Here is a 15,273-nt window from a genome sequence, read left to right on the forward strand (position 1 = left end):
AGAAATAGGAGCTGATCTTATTAGAGGGTCACTTACCTAAAAGACCATTATGATGGTTTAATTTAGATGGGGTTATCCTGTGACACTGCTGTCGTAGCATTAGGTGACAAAATATGCAAGGAACTGGAATGGCAGTTCTTTCTGAAGATTGAATTTATACTTCGTATGTACTAGATGAATCAGTATCATGAAAATTTGTTGTGCTTGACCATTCTACCTGTCTATGGATGTTTCTCTTTTAGGATTAACATTAGCTTTTGATATTTCTGTCCTTTGCTTTTCTTTAAGGGAATAATATGAGTTACAGATCATAAGATAACTTTTTTATTCTGCTGAAGTATACCATGTTCTGCGGCTCATAGTACTCTTTTTTGTAGAGCATTAGCTGCTTTCTCCACAGAATTATTATACAATGCACTGGATCTAATTGTTTTGTAGTTGGAGGGTCCTGAAAAATATCTAATTTGACATATACCAGAAGCAGAAGACTCAGTGACTTTGAAAGTTCTATTTGATTCTTTTACAAATCTGCTGTTTTTTTAAAATGGTTTCTTATTGTTTTTAAAAGTTTAAAATTTCTTCTTATATGTCTAATTATTTAAAACATACTTATATATTCTCTTTAAGATTGTTAAATAATCTCATTTGTTTGTATGTGCCAACTGTCATTCACAGTGAATTTTTTCTCTCTGTTTTGTAAACTTTGATTGCAAATTTATCTTTAGTGCAGTCTGTATTTTCTTTGGGAATCTCTTGTAGCCTGGGAGTGTGGGAGTATCCTAGTGATGGTTTTGCATTTGCTTTTGCCAAGTGCCCAGTTCTGGACCTATATTTTTGTTAATTTCTCAGCCCCAGATTGTATGGGTAGTACAAATGTGGGCCTCAAACCCTTGTAAGGTGACAGCCCTGGGTTACTTTTTCCCCTACCCAAATCTTAGGCAGAGCAGACAGACTTCTTGTGCTGGTAGATTTCCCCCCTCCCTCTCTTTTCTCTATGTCTCTGTCTCTCTTTCAGTGTCTCTTTCTTTTTTTAAGGAAGTGCATAACTCTTTCTGGCCATGTTTTATGCAGGTCCCTGGTTCTACTCTCTGCATTATGAGGGTACAGGACTTTGTATCCAGTCCCATGTGGATGTTTTTAGCCCCAGACCCCTAGGTTAAGGAGAGAAAAAAAATCTAACCGACTCTCACCCTTCTTTTGTTGGCTAGATCATGCCTTCAAAACCATCTCTGGTTTTCAGTTTCCTTTCCATTTCTGGACTTGGGTGGGTAAATAGTGTTTGTTTTGCTTTATTTCTATACATTTAAAATATCTTTTTGTTGTTGTTCAGTTTACCTAGTTTTTCTAGATGTTTTAGTGATAGGTTTTCCACTTCATTTCTTTTGAAAGACTACCCTTTATTTGATTTCTCTGCCTTATAAATTCACAAAATGTTTCTTCCCTGTGGTAAAAACTGGACTATAAAAGGAATTAAACTTTTCTTCCATTTCTTACAAACAACCACAAGAGTTAGCTTTTCAAAAGTTGGTGTTGCTGATTTATTAAGTTGTGTTTCCTAAGGAGTCATATTCCATATTTTTAGGCTCTTTGCAGCAGCTGTGGAATTTGTAGCATGTAAATCAGTTTTGAGGACCTTCTCATTCCCAGTGTGAACTGCTAAGCTTTTCTCACCCTGATGATAAGAAGAACATTAGTGTAAGTGCTTAGAATAATTTTAATGTTAGCTATACATCTATGGGCTAAAGTGAGTGAAAGAGGAATTTGAGAAGGAAGAAATAGCATTGATTTCATTTTTAGCAACTGAAGGTTTAGTGTGATGATTAATGTCAATTTTAAATTATACTGAAATGGTTATACTTTGAGCTAATATTTTGAATAAGGTCCTGTACTATTTGTGCTTTTTCACACATCTCTCTCTGCATTTATGAAAGTTAGTAATTTCATTCTGTTGCTTACATTTTTGATATCTATTAATTGAAATAAGCAAGCTTCATTAGGAAGCACACAACAATAGATTAGCAGTACCAACATTTGAAAAGCTGACCTCTGTGGTTGTTAGTGAAAAAAAGGAAGAAAACTTTAACCTCTTTTATTTATTAGGCTTAAGTGAATTTCTTATCAGTTTAAACATCTATATTTTTGTTAAGTGCTAAATTTTTCTACATTTTTGGTAACTTCATATTTAATAAGAGGGAAATTTGGGGTTTAGAAAGATTTTTGTCATTACAAGCTTAAGTTCTGTGAGAGAGGGACACTAATTAAATAATCACGTAAGCACACGTACAGACTGAAAAGCGCAGTGAATAAAGGCTTACTCATTTTTTTGATACAAAGTAAATGTATCCTGTGAGTGTAGATAAAATGTCATTCATGTTTCTGAAGTCTAGTTGATGTGAATAGAGGTTAATAAAATTTATCTTTTTTTTAACTTATAATTTGAAATTTGAATTTTATATTATAGAAAAAATTTTAAAATACACATAGCAGAGAGAAAGTATTTCAGATACCCAAGTATCTCTTACTGTGCTTCAGCAGTTATCAGCATGCTGTGATCCCTTTTTTTTAATAAAAATTCTGTATATTAAATTCTGTATATTGTACAACATGGTGATTTGATGTACATTGTGAAGTTTACTGGATTATCACGGTTTCTTTTATCACAGCCCCTGAATTAGTTATGTTCCTTTAGATTTTCATTAAAAAATTTATTCTCTTATTTTTATATGTGTATTTTCTCTTATAAACTCATCATTAGGGTGAGAAGAGTCTGTTGAATTCAGAATTTCGGACTATCCTAAGACTTCAGTTGATAAATTATTTTCGGTTTTTACTTTTCAGGTTACAGGAATTGACTGTTTGTTCAGAAGACAATGTTGATGTTCATGATATAGAATTGTTACAGTATATCAATGTGGATTGTGCAAAATTAAAACGACTCCTGAAAGGTAAGTTTAAATGTATGATATATCTGAAATTAATCACTGTGGGTGAAAAACCAGTATGTTGAATGTACTAATTATACTAATTGTGTTGAGCTAGAACATCAAAGTGGATTTCATAGTGCAAATAAATGTCCTTGAGAAATGGACAGTAATACTTTATGGTTCAGTAATTTTTGAACCTTTGAAAACAATACATTAGCGAAAATGAGTATCTTAAGTCTTGGCAATGGAAAGTTTTGTTCAACTACAATTTTTGCTTTTAATAAAGAGAATGTGAGGATGCTGTTATTTAATTTTTCTAGAATTTCACCTCTTGAGGGTAGCTAGTAGGTTATAGAAGTTATTTGTTTAGCTATTGGTAGTGCTAAAAGCAGATAGCTTAGCAGGATATAGAAGTTTCATTGCAGGTGGAACCAGAAGATTGTGCTCTTACAATGAGAGGAGAAATTGAGTCAGGAATCTCATTTCTGACATTCTGTTCTCAATTCTGTTATTGACTTACTGACTGACTTTATAGCATTACAAAGTCTTTTACTCTTTCAGTAAAAGTTAGTTTTGCTTCCTTGTAGAACATGTCAATAGTAGTCACACATGGGAATATTATAATGCCTAAAATGTGTGTTTTTAAAACTTTGGAAAGTGCTTTCTATGATTATGTTGATTGAAATAAACTATCAGAAGGAACTGAGAGAATTTTTGTGGTAAGCAGGAATGTGTTAATATAAATCAAATATCATTGAGTATTATTAATAAACTGAGTATAAATACCTAAATTCATTTCACAAAAATTGTGTTTTAATTTTATGTAATATTGGATCCTGGCTAATTTAAATGTGGAACCTTATAGTATATGATTCACACTCATTTTTATTTTACTTTGTATATTGATATAGGAATTGTCACTAATGTTTTTTAATGTCTGACCTAAAAGGAGATTTAGTTATACTAACTTTGAAAACCTCAACAGTTCTACAGTGTGTAATTTTCAAAATACCACGTTTAGTTTTCTTAACATTTGCTTTAAACTCAACAACTATTCACCAGAGATGTAAAAAGGCTGTATCTATATAGATGAATCCTATAAGGCTGTGTTCCAGCTATATTACCTTGTTCAGAATTTGTGATTTTAGATCGTTACCATTATAAAACCAAGCAACAATTAAATCACTTTTCAGTAACTTTAATAAAGGAAAAATGGATCATTTTAGCTATTATGTCAAGATACGGACAAGTGGGCAGCACTTATTTTAGATTATTATAAACCACCACTCAATTCAGTTGAAATTTCAAGATTTTAGTATTTATCATTAAACATTGAAAAGTTAAGGAAGTGAATGGTAATATTTAGAGATTTAATCTTTGTATAAAATTTAAGAAATTAAGTGGGGTTTTGTGATTTTTTTTTCATAACTGTTCAGTGACATTTGGGAAATCTAGTCCAGGGTGCCTGTGGATAGGTGTTTGTTTAAAAGATCAGTTTTCGTAGAAATGTTTAATCCATAACAATTAATTGAGATTGTTCTCCATGCACAAATGAGAGAAACTAAGTGTGTGGATAAATTACTTTCTTTTTATTGTGGTAAGTTATCCCCATTGAATGCAGCTTCCTTATGATCATAAATTTAGAGTTTATGCTGATAAATGTTAAGTATAAAGCTAATATTAAATAGACCAGCAAAAGATGGTTCTACATGATAATGGTGAAAGGAATGGAAACTTCCTGTAATATGGATTAGTAGAAGTAGTAATGTGTTTTAAATTCGATTCAGCAGCTTTTGTTGGGAAACTGTATGTAAGGAACCATGCTAAGGGCTGGGCTTACAAAGATTAACAAAGTATTGAATCTCTCCCTTTGGCGCTCATGGCCTGGTTTATCAGGCAAATATATTATCAGATTATTTGCAAAGCAGTGTGTCAAAGCTAAATAGAGTGAGCATAAAGTGAGAGAATAAGTATCTATGGGTTTGGGGGTGGGAGATGTTAAGAGGAAAAGAGCAAGATATAGAGAGGTACAAGAGTAGGTCAGATCATATTAATAAAAACATAGTAACATTTGTTGCATTTTCAGTATGTGCCACATGTCACGCTATGCAGTTCACATGCTTTTTTCATCAATACTCACAGTAACCCTGTGAAACAGATATTATTATTATCATCCCCTGTATGGATGAGGAAACTGAGGCTTAAGTAACATTTACAAGGTCATACAGCTATTGAGTGGCAGGGTCACATCTGTCTGTCTCTAGAACCAAAGTACCTAACTGCTATACTGTTTTGCTTATGGGTTATTAGGCTTTATTTTAGTGGCCATGGGAAGTGATGCAGAGGCTTTTGGGTGGGAATTACCTTGATCAGTATTTTATTTTAGATATGCCACTTTGCTTGAAATTTGCAGGATGATTTGCTAGAAAGTTACATGAACTTCTGGGACTTGGTTGTATAGTGACGTGAGGTAGAAATAAGGATAGTGGAGGTCTGGATGGAATGGGGTAGGGTGGGGACCAATTTGATATGGTATTTAGGAAGTAGAATACATTGCATAGCTTTTGGTGATTAATTTAGGAATGTGACGTTAAAGGGAAGTATCACCAAGTGTTACAGAGCAACCTGGTTAAAGCAGAGAAGAAGGTGGCCAGGAAAATGATAAATTCAGTTTTAGATCTATTGAGTTTGAGGTATTGGTAGGGTACCCAGTCAGAAACTTGTAGAACTGGAGTATTAAAATATTTATACATTGGAATTGAGAATAGACTACTGTGTATAACACATTTAAAGTGTCATAAAGGTAAAGTTGATGAGTATAGGAAGGCAAAAAGACTCAAGAGCACTGTGAAGTGTAATGCTATTGTTTGGAAGTCAAAGGAGAGCAAGAGCAAAGAAGGTTGGAAGGGTATGTTTTAAAACTGACTTGGAGAGCAAGTTGCTCATTTCCAAGTCCAGGAAAAAAAGTGACTTTTAAAGGATTATTTAGACAATTTTATAACTTGTAGACTCATCTCTGTCTTATAAAGATATTTATGTAATTGTAGTAAGTACGTGCATCCCTTCATTAAAAGTCCATATGGGGAGTTCTCTGCCAAGAGACTGTTATCAGTAATATAGTTTATAGAAGGGTCATCTTTTCCAGATATAAATCTTTTTATAAATGTGGACAATACATTTATAGAAGAGGAAATTAAAATATCTAATATATTTATATGGAGAAATGTTTAGTCTTATTTTAAAAATGCATTCTACTTCTTTGAACAATCAAATTAGCAGAATAAAAGAAATGAACACATTTAATGATGGCAAGGATGTGATAAGGGCACTTTCATATGCTGCTTGGTGGGAGTGGCCTTTGGCCCAACCCTTCTGAAAATCAGGTTGGCAGTATTTATCAGGAGCCTTAAAAATATTCATCTCTTTGGACAGTTCTTTTTCTAGGTATTTATGTGCCTTAAAGAAATAATCAGAATGTGGAAAAGACTTGGATATAAAAGTATTAATGTTACTTATAATAGTGCAGTATTGGAAATATCTTAAATATCCAACAATTGGAAAATATTTAAATAACCAGTGACTTAATACAGTGACTTAAATATTCTGAAAGACATCAAAGCATACTGAAAAGACTATGGCTTTGAAGCCCAATTCAATCATTTATTAGATCTGTAACCTCAGAAACACAGTTGGCTCATCTGTAATACCTGAAAGCATTAAGATTTTGAAAGAATTAAATATATTGGATTGAAAATACCTGGCATGTTGTAATTGTTCAAGTAATAGTTATTATTGTATATAGAACCATCAAATATATGTATGAGGAATTTTTAGTGATATGGAAAAAGTGGGGGATATGATGTGAAATGTAAAGAACAGGTTTGATATGAACAGGTTTTGTTCAGTTATGGTAAATGTATTTGTCTTATACATGCATAGGAAAAGGGAAGGGAGAAAATTCACCCAACTGTTAACTGTGATTGTCTCTGAATGGTAGAATCATAGATAATGTTTTAAATTTCCCTTAGATTGCTGTGTATTTTTTGAATTTTCTACAATGACCGTGTATTTTATCCATCTTTTAAAAATGTAGTTATTATTAGAAACAAAACAAAGGAAAAAATTCACAACAACCTTTGAAGTCCAAGGTTCAGTTTGGTCTTTAGTGGACATAACCAGTGAGGTTTTGGCTTATACTAATTACCTTTACCTTTATATTGCTTATAAATAATACTGGAACAAAAGTTTATATATAAAAGGAAAGTTATTTTTACCAGTAGCTCTGAATTGTATTTGTGTTAACTAATTAAACTAGAGTTAATTGTAAAACTTTTTTTTTCTCCAGAAACAGCATTTAAATTTAAAGCCCTAAAGAAAGTTGCACAGTTAGCAGTTATAAATAGCCTGGAAAAAGTAAGTAATAACCTCTTTAATATTAAAGTTTTGTTAATTTTTGGTTATAAGTGTTGCTGTCTTCAGTATTTTGAATCAAGGAGTTATGACTTGAGTGATAATTTCACATTAATTTTTAGGAAGACTGCATTGCAATATTCTTCCAAAGGAAATTAGAATATTGTGATATAATTGGAGGCATATGTTATTTTATTTACTATATTAAGAAAATATGACATAAAAACATATGTTTTGTTATTTGTAGGCATTTTGGAACTGGGTAGAAAATTATCCAGATGAATTTACAAAGTTATACCAGATTCCACAGACTGATATGGCTGGTAAGGATAAGATTGGTTTTGTTTGTTTGTTTGTTTGTTTTTGTCTTTTAAACTCTTATGAGGTAAAAACCTATCATTTTCCAAGTTATTTTTGTTATTATGGTACTTCTAATCTTTTCAACTTATGTCAAATAGGAAATATTACTTTTTTCTTATATTTCTAAATTAGCCTCAACCCTTTTCCTTTGAGCAAATGGATAAGGAAGTTTGAAATGAAGCTCTGATCTTTAATTAGAGTTGTAGATTGGATACTGATGGCTCTTTGTTTTAGAGAAGCACTTTTTTTCTGTGTGTGCTCTGAGGCTTTAGTTTGTATTTAGAGAGATGTGTGTAAAGTAGGAATATCCCCACTTGGAATTCTCAAGACACAACTGCAAGAAGGAGAATAGACTCCTGGAGAGCTTTGGTAATTCCCTTTGAGAAGCTATTCAGTCTTCGTTTCTTGGATACATCACACTTTGCATAAGGCCCTGCACATTGAGACTAAATACAAGTCTGGCCATTCTAAAATTTGGGCTTTTCTAGGATGGATCAAGATAGCTGTTATAATACATAGACAATATAACCTCTTCTAATACATAGACCATATAACATTGCTTGAATTGAAAGAATTTGCTGAGTTACGTGAACTTCCAAGTTTATCTTTTAAAAATGTGGCCTTTGGGTTTTTGGATAGCACCAGCTTTTAATTTAATGCCAGAGATTTTCTTCTCATCTAATTATATCATTTAATATTTACATTTTTCACATAGAGTGTGCAGAAAAACTGTTTGACCTAGTGGATGGTTTTGCTGAAAGCACCAAACGTAAAGCAGCAGTTTGGCCACTACAAATCATTCTCCTTATCTTGTGTCCAGAAATAATCCAGGATATATCCAAGGATGTGGTTGATGAAAACAACATGAATAAGGTGAGGAGGGCAAAGTTGTTTCCGTCGTGTCCAGATGTGAAGCAGTTTTTGTTTTTTGTTTTTTTTTAATTTGGCCACACCGTGCGGCTTGCAGGATCTTAGTTCCCCGACCAGGGATCGAATCCAGGCCCGGCAGTGAAAGCACCAAGTCCTAACTACTGGACCGCCAGGGAATTCCCATGAAGCAATTTATTTTACTCAAGGTGTATATTACTTTAAGCTTAGCATTCTGTAAGCATGATATTTCAGGTGACCATTTCTAGTTGCATCATTGTAGGTTTTTTTGTTTCCTGTCCTTAGCAGAGACATACTTGGACATAGATTTAGTTGGAGGAAAAATATGATATCAGTGATAACACTCATTGATTGAAGATTTAAAATAATCCTGTAGTTGCATTCTTTTACCAGAAAGGACAGTATTAAACATAGTTTTTTTATAAATTTATTTATTTATTTAATTTATTTATTTGGCTGCGTTGGGTCTTCGTTCCTGCACGCGGGCTTTCTCTAGTTGCGGTGAGTGGGAGCTACTCTTCGTTGCGGTGTGTGGGCTTCTCATTGCGATGGCTTCTCTTGTTGTGGAACATGGGCTCTAGGTGCAAGGGCTTCAGTAGTTGCGGCATGCAGGCTCAGTAGTTGTGGCTCGCGGGCTCTAGAGCACAGGCTCAATAGTTGTGGTGCACGGGCTTAGTTGCTCCGCGGCATGTGGGATCTTCCCGGACCAGGGCTCGAACCTGTGTTCCCTGCATTGTCAGGCAGATTCTTAGCCACTGCGCCACCAGGGGAGTCCCTAAGCATAGTTTTTGTTTGTTTGTTTATTTGTTTGTTAACATCTTTATTGGAATATAATTGCTTTACAGTGGTGTGTTAGTTTCTGCTTTATAACAAAGTGAATCAGTTATACATATACATGTATCTCCACATCTCTTCCCTCTTGCGTCTCCCTCCCTCACCCCCTCCCTATCCCACCCCTCTAGGTGGTCACAAAGCACCGAGCTGATCTCCCTGTGCTATGCGGCTGCTTCCCACTAGCTATCTAGTTTACATTTGGTAGTGTATATATGTCCATGCCACTCTCTCACTTTGTCACAGCTTACCCTTCCCCCTCCCCATATCCTCAAGTCCATTCTCTAGTAGGTCTGTCTTTATTCCCGTCTTGCCCCTAGGTTCTTCATGACCATTTTTTTTTGCTTTTTAGAGTCCATATATATGTGTTAGTATATGGTATTTGTTTTTCTCTTTCTGACTTAGTTGACTCTGTATGTCAGACTCTAGGTCCATCCACCTCACTACAAATAACTCAATTTTGCTTTTTTTTATGGCTGAGTAATATTCCATTGTATATATGTGCCACACCTTCTTTATCCATTCATCTCTTGATGGACACTTAGCTTGCTTCCATGTCCTGGCTATTGGAAATAGAGCTGCAGTGAACATTGTGGTACATGACTCTTTTTGAATTATGGTTTTCTCAGGGTATATGCCCAGTAGTGGGATCGCTGGGTCATATGGTAGTTCTATTTTTAGTGTTTTAAGGAACCTCCGTACTGTTCTCCATAGTGGCTGTATCAATTTACATTCCCACCAACAGTGCAAGAGGGTTCCCTTTTCTCCACACCCTCTCCAGCATTTATTGTTTGTAGATTTTTTGATGATGGCCTTTCTGACCGGTGTGAGGTGATATCTCATTGTAGTTTTGATTTGTATTTCTCTCATGATTAATGATGTTGAGCATTCTTTCATGTGTTTGTTGACAATCTGTATATGTTCTTTGGAGAAATGTCTATTTAGGTCTTCTGCCCATTTTTGGATTGGGTTGTTTGTTTTTTTGATATTGAGCTGCATGAGCTGCTTGTAAATTTTGGAGATTCATCCTTTGTCAGTTGCTTCATTTGCAAATATTTTCTCCCATTCTGAGGGTTGTCTTTTCGTCTTGTTTATGGTTTCCTTTGCTGTGCAAAAGCTTTTAAGTTTCATTAGGTCCCATTTGTTTATTTTTGTTTTTATTTCCATTTCTCTAAGAGGTGGATCAAAAAGGATCTTGCTGTGATTTATGTCATAGTGTGTTCTGCCTATGTTTTCCTCTAAGAGTTTGATAGTGTCTGGCCTTACATTTAGGTTTTTAATCCATTTTGAGTTTATTTTTGTGTATGGTGTTAGGGAGTGTTCTAATTTCATTCTTTTACATGTAGCTGTCCAGTTTTCCCAGCAGCACTTATTGAAGAGGCTGTCTTTTCTCCACTGTATATTCTTGCCTCCTTTATCGAAGATAAGGTGACCATAGGTGCGTGGGTTTATCTCTGGGCTTTCTATCCTGTTCCATTGATCTATATTTCTGTTTTTGTGCCAGTACCATACTGTGTTGATTACTGTAGCTTTGTAGTATAGTCTGAAGTCAGGGAGCCTGATTCCTCCAGCTCCATTTTTTTTCTCAAGATTGCTTTGGCTATTTGGGGTTTTTTGTGTTTCTGTACAAATTGTGAAATTTTTTCTTCTAGTTCTGTGAAAAATGCCAGTGGTAGTTTGATAGGGATTGCATTGAATCTGTAGATTGCTTTGGGTAGTAGAGTCATTTTCACAATGTTGATTCTTCCAATCCAAGAACATGGTATATCTCTCCATCTGTTTGTATCATCTTTAATTTCTTTCATCAGTGTCTTATAATTTTCTGCATACAGGTCTTTGTCTCCTTAGGTAGGTTTATTCCTAGATATTTTATTCTTTTGGTTGCAGTGGTAAATGGGAGTGTTTTCTTAATTTCACGTTCAGATTTTTCATCATTAGTGTATAGGAGTGCAAGAGATTTCTGTGCATTAATTTTGTATCCTGCTACTTTACCAAATTCATTGATTAGCTCCAGTAGTTTTCTAGTAGCATCTTTAGGATTCTGTAGGTATAGTATCATGTCATCTGCAAACAGTGACAGCTTTACTTCTACTTTTCCAATTTGGATTCCTTTTTTTATTTCTTTTTCTTCTCTGATTGCTGTGGGTAAAACTTCCAAAACTATGTTGAATAATAGTGGTGAGAGTGGGCAACCTTGTCTTGTTCCTGATCTTAGTGGAAATGGTTTCAGTTTTTCACCATTGAGGACGATGTTGGCTGTGGGTTTGTCATATATGGCCTTTATTATGTTGAGGTAAGTTCCCTATATGCCTACTTTCTGGAGGGTTTTTGTCATAAATGGTGTTGAATTTTGTCGAAAGCTTTCTCTGCATCTATTGAGATGATCATACAGTTTTTCTCCTTTTTCTTCTTGCGTATATTGAAGAATCTTTGCATCCCTGGGATAAATCCCACTTGATCATGGTGTATGATCCTTTTAATGTGTCGTTGGATTCTGTTTTCTAGTATTTTGTTGCGGATTTTTGCATCTATATTCATCAGTGATATTGGTCTGTAATTTTCTTTTTTTGTGATGTCTTTGTCTGGTTTTGATATCAGGGTGATGGTGGCCTCATAGAATGAGTTTGGCAGTGTTCCTTCCTCTGCAATTTTTTGGAAGAGTTTGAGAAGGATGGGTGTTAGCTCTTCTCTAAATGTTTGATAGAATTCACCTGTGAAGCCATCTGGTCCTGGACTTTTGTTTGTTGGAAGATTTTTAATCACAGTTTCAATTTCATTACTTGTGACTGGTCTGTTCATATTTTCTACCTCTTCCTGGTTCAGTCTTGGAAGGTTATACCTTTCTAAGAATTTGTCCATTTCTTCCAGGTTGTCTATTTTATTGGCATAGAGTTGCTTGTAGTAGTCTCTTAGGATGCTTTGTATTTCTGCGGTGTCTGTTGTAACTTCTCCTTTTTCATTTCTAATTTTATTGATTTGAGTCCTCTCCCTCTTTTTCTTGATGAGTCTGGCTAATAGTTTATCAATCTAGTTAATCTTCTCAAAGAACCAGCTTTTAGTTTTATTGATCTTTGCTATCGTTTTCTTTGTTTCTATTTCACTTATTTCTGCTCTGATCTTTATGATTTCATTCCTTCTGCTAACTTTGGGTTTTGTTTTGTTCTTCTTTCTCTAGTTCCTTTAGGTGTAAGATTAGATTGTTTATTTGAGATTTTTCTTGTTTCTTGAGGTAGGCTTGTATAGCTATAAACTTCCCTCTTAGAACTGCTTTTGCTGCATCCCATGGGTTTTGGATCGTCGTGTATTCATTGTCATTTTTCTCTAGGTATTTTTTGATGTCCTCTTTGATTTCTTCAGTGATCTCTTGGTTATTTAGTAACGTATTGTTTAGCCTCCACGTGTTTGTGTTTTTTACGTTTTTTTCCCTGTAATTCATTTCTAATCTCATAGCGTTGTGGTCAGAAAAGATGCTTGCTATGTTTTCAGTTTTCTTAAGTTTACTGGGGCTTGATTTGTGACCCAAGATGTGATCTATCCTGGAGAATGTTCCGTGCGCACTTGAGAAGAAAGTGTAATCTGCTGTTTTTGGATGGAATGTCCTGTAAATATAAATTAAATCTATCTGGTCTATTGTGTCATTTAAGCTTGTGTTTCCTTATTAATTTTCTGTTTGGATGATCTGTCCATTGGTGTAAGTGAGGTGTTAAAGTCCTCCACTATTATTGTGTTACTGTCGATTTTCCTCTTTTATAGCTGTTAGCAGTTGCCTTATGTATTGAGGTGCTCCTATGTTGGGTGCATATATATTTATAATTGTTATATCTTCTTCTTGGATTGATCCCTTGATCATTATGTAGTGTCCTTCCTTGTCTCTTGTAACATTATTTATTTTAAAATCTATTTTGTCTGATATGAGTATTGCTACTCCAGCTTTCTTTTGATTTCCATTTGCATGGAATATCTTTTTCCATCCCCTCATTTTCAGTCTGTATGTGTCCCTAGGTCTGAAGTGGGTGTCTTATAGACAGCATATATGTGGATCTTGTTTTTGTATCCATTGAGCAAGCCTGTGTCTTTTGGTTGGAGCATTTAATCCATTCACGTTTAAGATAATTATCGATATGTATGTTCCTATGACCATTTTCTTAATTGTTTTGGGTTTGTTTTTGTAGGTCCTTTTCTCCTCTTATGTTTCCCCCTTAGAGAAGTTCCTTTAGCATTTGTTGTATAGGTGGTTTGGTGGTGCTGAATTCTCTTAGCTTTTGCTTGTCTGTCAAGCTTTTGATTTCTCCATCGAATCTGAATGAGATCCTTGCCGGGTAGAGTAATCTTGGTTGTAGATTCTTCCCTTTCATCACTTTAAATACGTCATGTCACTCCCTTCTGGCTTGTAGAGTTTCTGCTGAGAAATCAGCTGTTAACCTTATGGGAGTTCCCTTGTATGTTATTTGTCGTTTTTCCCTTGCTGCTTTCAATAATTTTTTCTTTGTCTTTAATTTTTGCCAATTTGATTACTATGTGTCTCTGTGTGTTTCTCCTTGGGTTTATCCTGTATGGGACCCGCTGTGCTTCCTGGACTTGGGTGGCTATTTCCTTTCCCATGTTAGGGAAGTTTTTGACTATAATCTCTTCAAATATTTTCTCGGGTCCTTTCTCTCTCTCTTCTCCTTCTGGGGCCCCTATAATGCGAATGTTGTTGCGTTTAATGTTGTCCCAGAGGTCTCTTAGGCTATCTTCACTTCTTTTCATTCTTTTTTCTTTATTCTGTTTTGCAGCAGTGAATTCCACCATTCTGTCTTCCAGGTCACTTATCCGTTCTTCTGCCTCAGTTATTCTGCTACTGATTCTTTCTAGTGTATTTTTTATTTCAGTTATTGTATTGTTCATCTCTGTTTGTTTGTTCTTTAATTCTTCTAGGTCTTTGTTAAACATTTCTTGCATCTTCTCGATCTGTGCCTCCATTCTTTTTCCGAGGTCCTGGATCATCTTCACTATGATTATTCTGAATTCTTTTTCTGGAAGGTTGCCTATCTCCACTTCATTTAGTTGTTTTTCTGGGGTTTTATCTTGTTCCTTCATCTGGTACATAGCCCTCTGCCTTTTCATCTTGTCTGTCTTTCTGTGAATGTGGTTTTTGTTCCACAGGCTGCAGGACTGTAGTTCTTCTTGCTTCTGCTGTCTGCCCTCTGGTGGATGAGGCTATCTAAGAGGCTTGTGTAAGTTTCCTGTTGGGAGGGACTGGTGGTGGGTAGAGCTTAATGGGACTTTTTGTTTTTTAGGAGCAGTAATCCATTATTTTCAGTTGGTTGTAAATATTTTTTCCAGACCATTATTTCTTTTGACTATATTATCTTTTTTAGCAGAAATATTTGAAGTATACAACGAATATAACAATGACCCATACTCATATTAACAGTATGATATATTGCTTATCTTTTTTCTATTTACATATGATTTTGAAAATTGAACAAATAATAGTTGCATAAATTCTTTAATTCCAGATAAAGCTCAAGTCCCCTTTGATTCCACTAATTCCATATTCTTTCATTTTTCCCTGGGAACAGCCACTGTCAGGGGTTGGTATACATCCTTCTAGTCTACTTTTTAAAATTTTTATGAGACAGAGAGATTGAGATCAAGATCTAGTTCAGTGCTTCTCAGAGTGTGGTCTTAAGAGCAGCAGCATCAGCATCACCTGGAAACTTGTTAGAAATGCAAATTGTTAGATCCCCACTCTAGGTCTGCTGAAACAGAAGCTCTCGGGGTGGGGCACGGCTAGCAACCTGTTTTAGCAAACCCTCTAAGTGATTGTGGCGCACACTAAAGTTTAAGAACCATTGTTCATTTTGTTATGAAACAG

At 34.9% G+C, this 15,273-nt stretch overlaps 1 protein-coding gene across 6 annotated transcripts in view; it reads left to right on the top strand.

Moving 5' to 3' along the window:
- The window catches only part of NF1 (neurofibromin 1), a 259,164-nt gene that overhangs the window by 65,161 nt on the left and 178,730 nt on the right, over positions 1-15,273 (top strand). For all 6 annotated transcript variants that reach the window (XM_057536868.1, XM_057536866.1, XM_057536867.1 and 3 more), the window contains exons 5-8: positions 2,839-2,945; positions 7,270-7,337; positions 7,582-7,657; positions 8,410-8,567. In XM_057536868.1, coding sequence (XP_057392851.1) covers positions 2,839-2,945; positions 7,270-7,337; positions 7,582-7,657; positions 8,410-8,567 — 409 coding nt within the window. The remainder of the gene's footprint in view (positions 1-2,838; positions 2,946-7,269; positions 7,338-7,581; positions 7,658-8,409; positions 8,568-15,273) is intronic.

The sequence above is a fragment of the Balaenoptera acutorostrata genome, chromosome 20, assembly GCF_949987535.1.
Source record: "Balaenoptera acutorostrata chromosome 20, mBalAcu1.1, whole genome shotgun sequence".
NCBI classification, from domain to species: Eukaryota; Metazoa; Chordata; class Mammalia; order Artiodactyla; family Balaenopteridae; genus Balaenoptera; species Balaenoptera acutorostrata.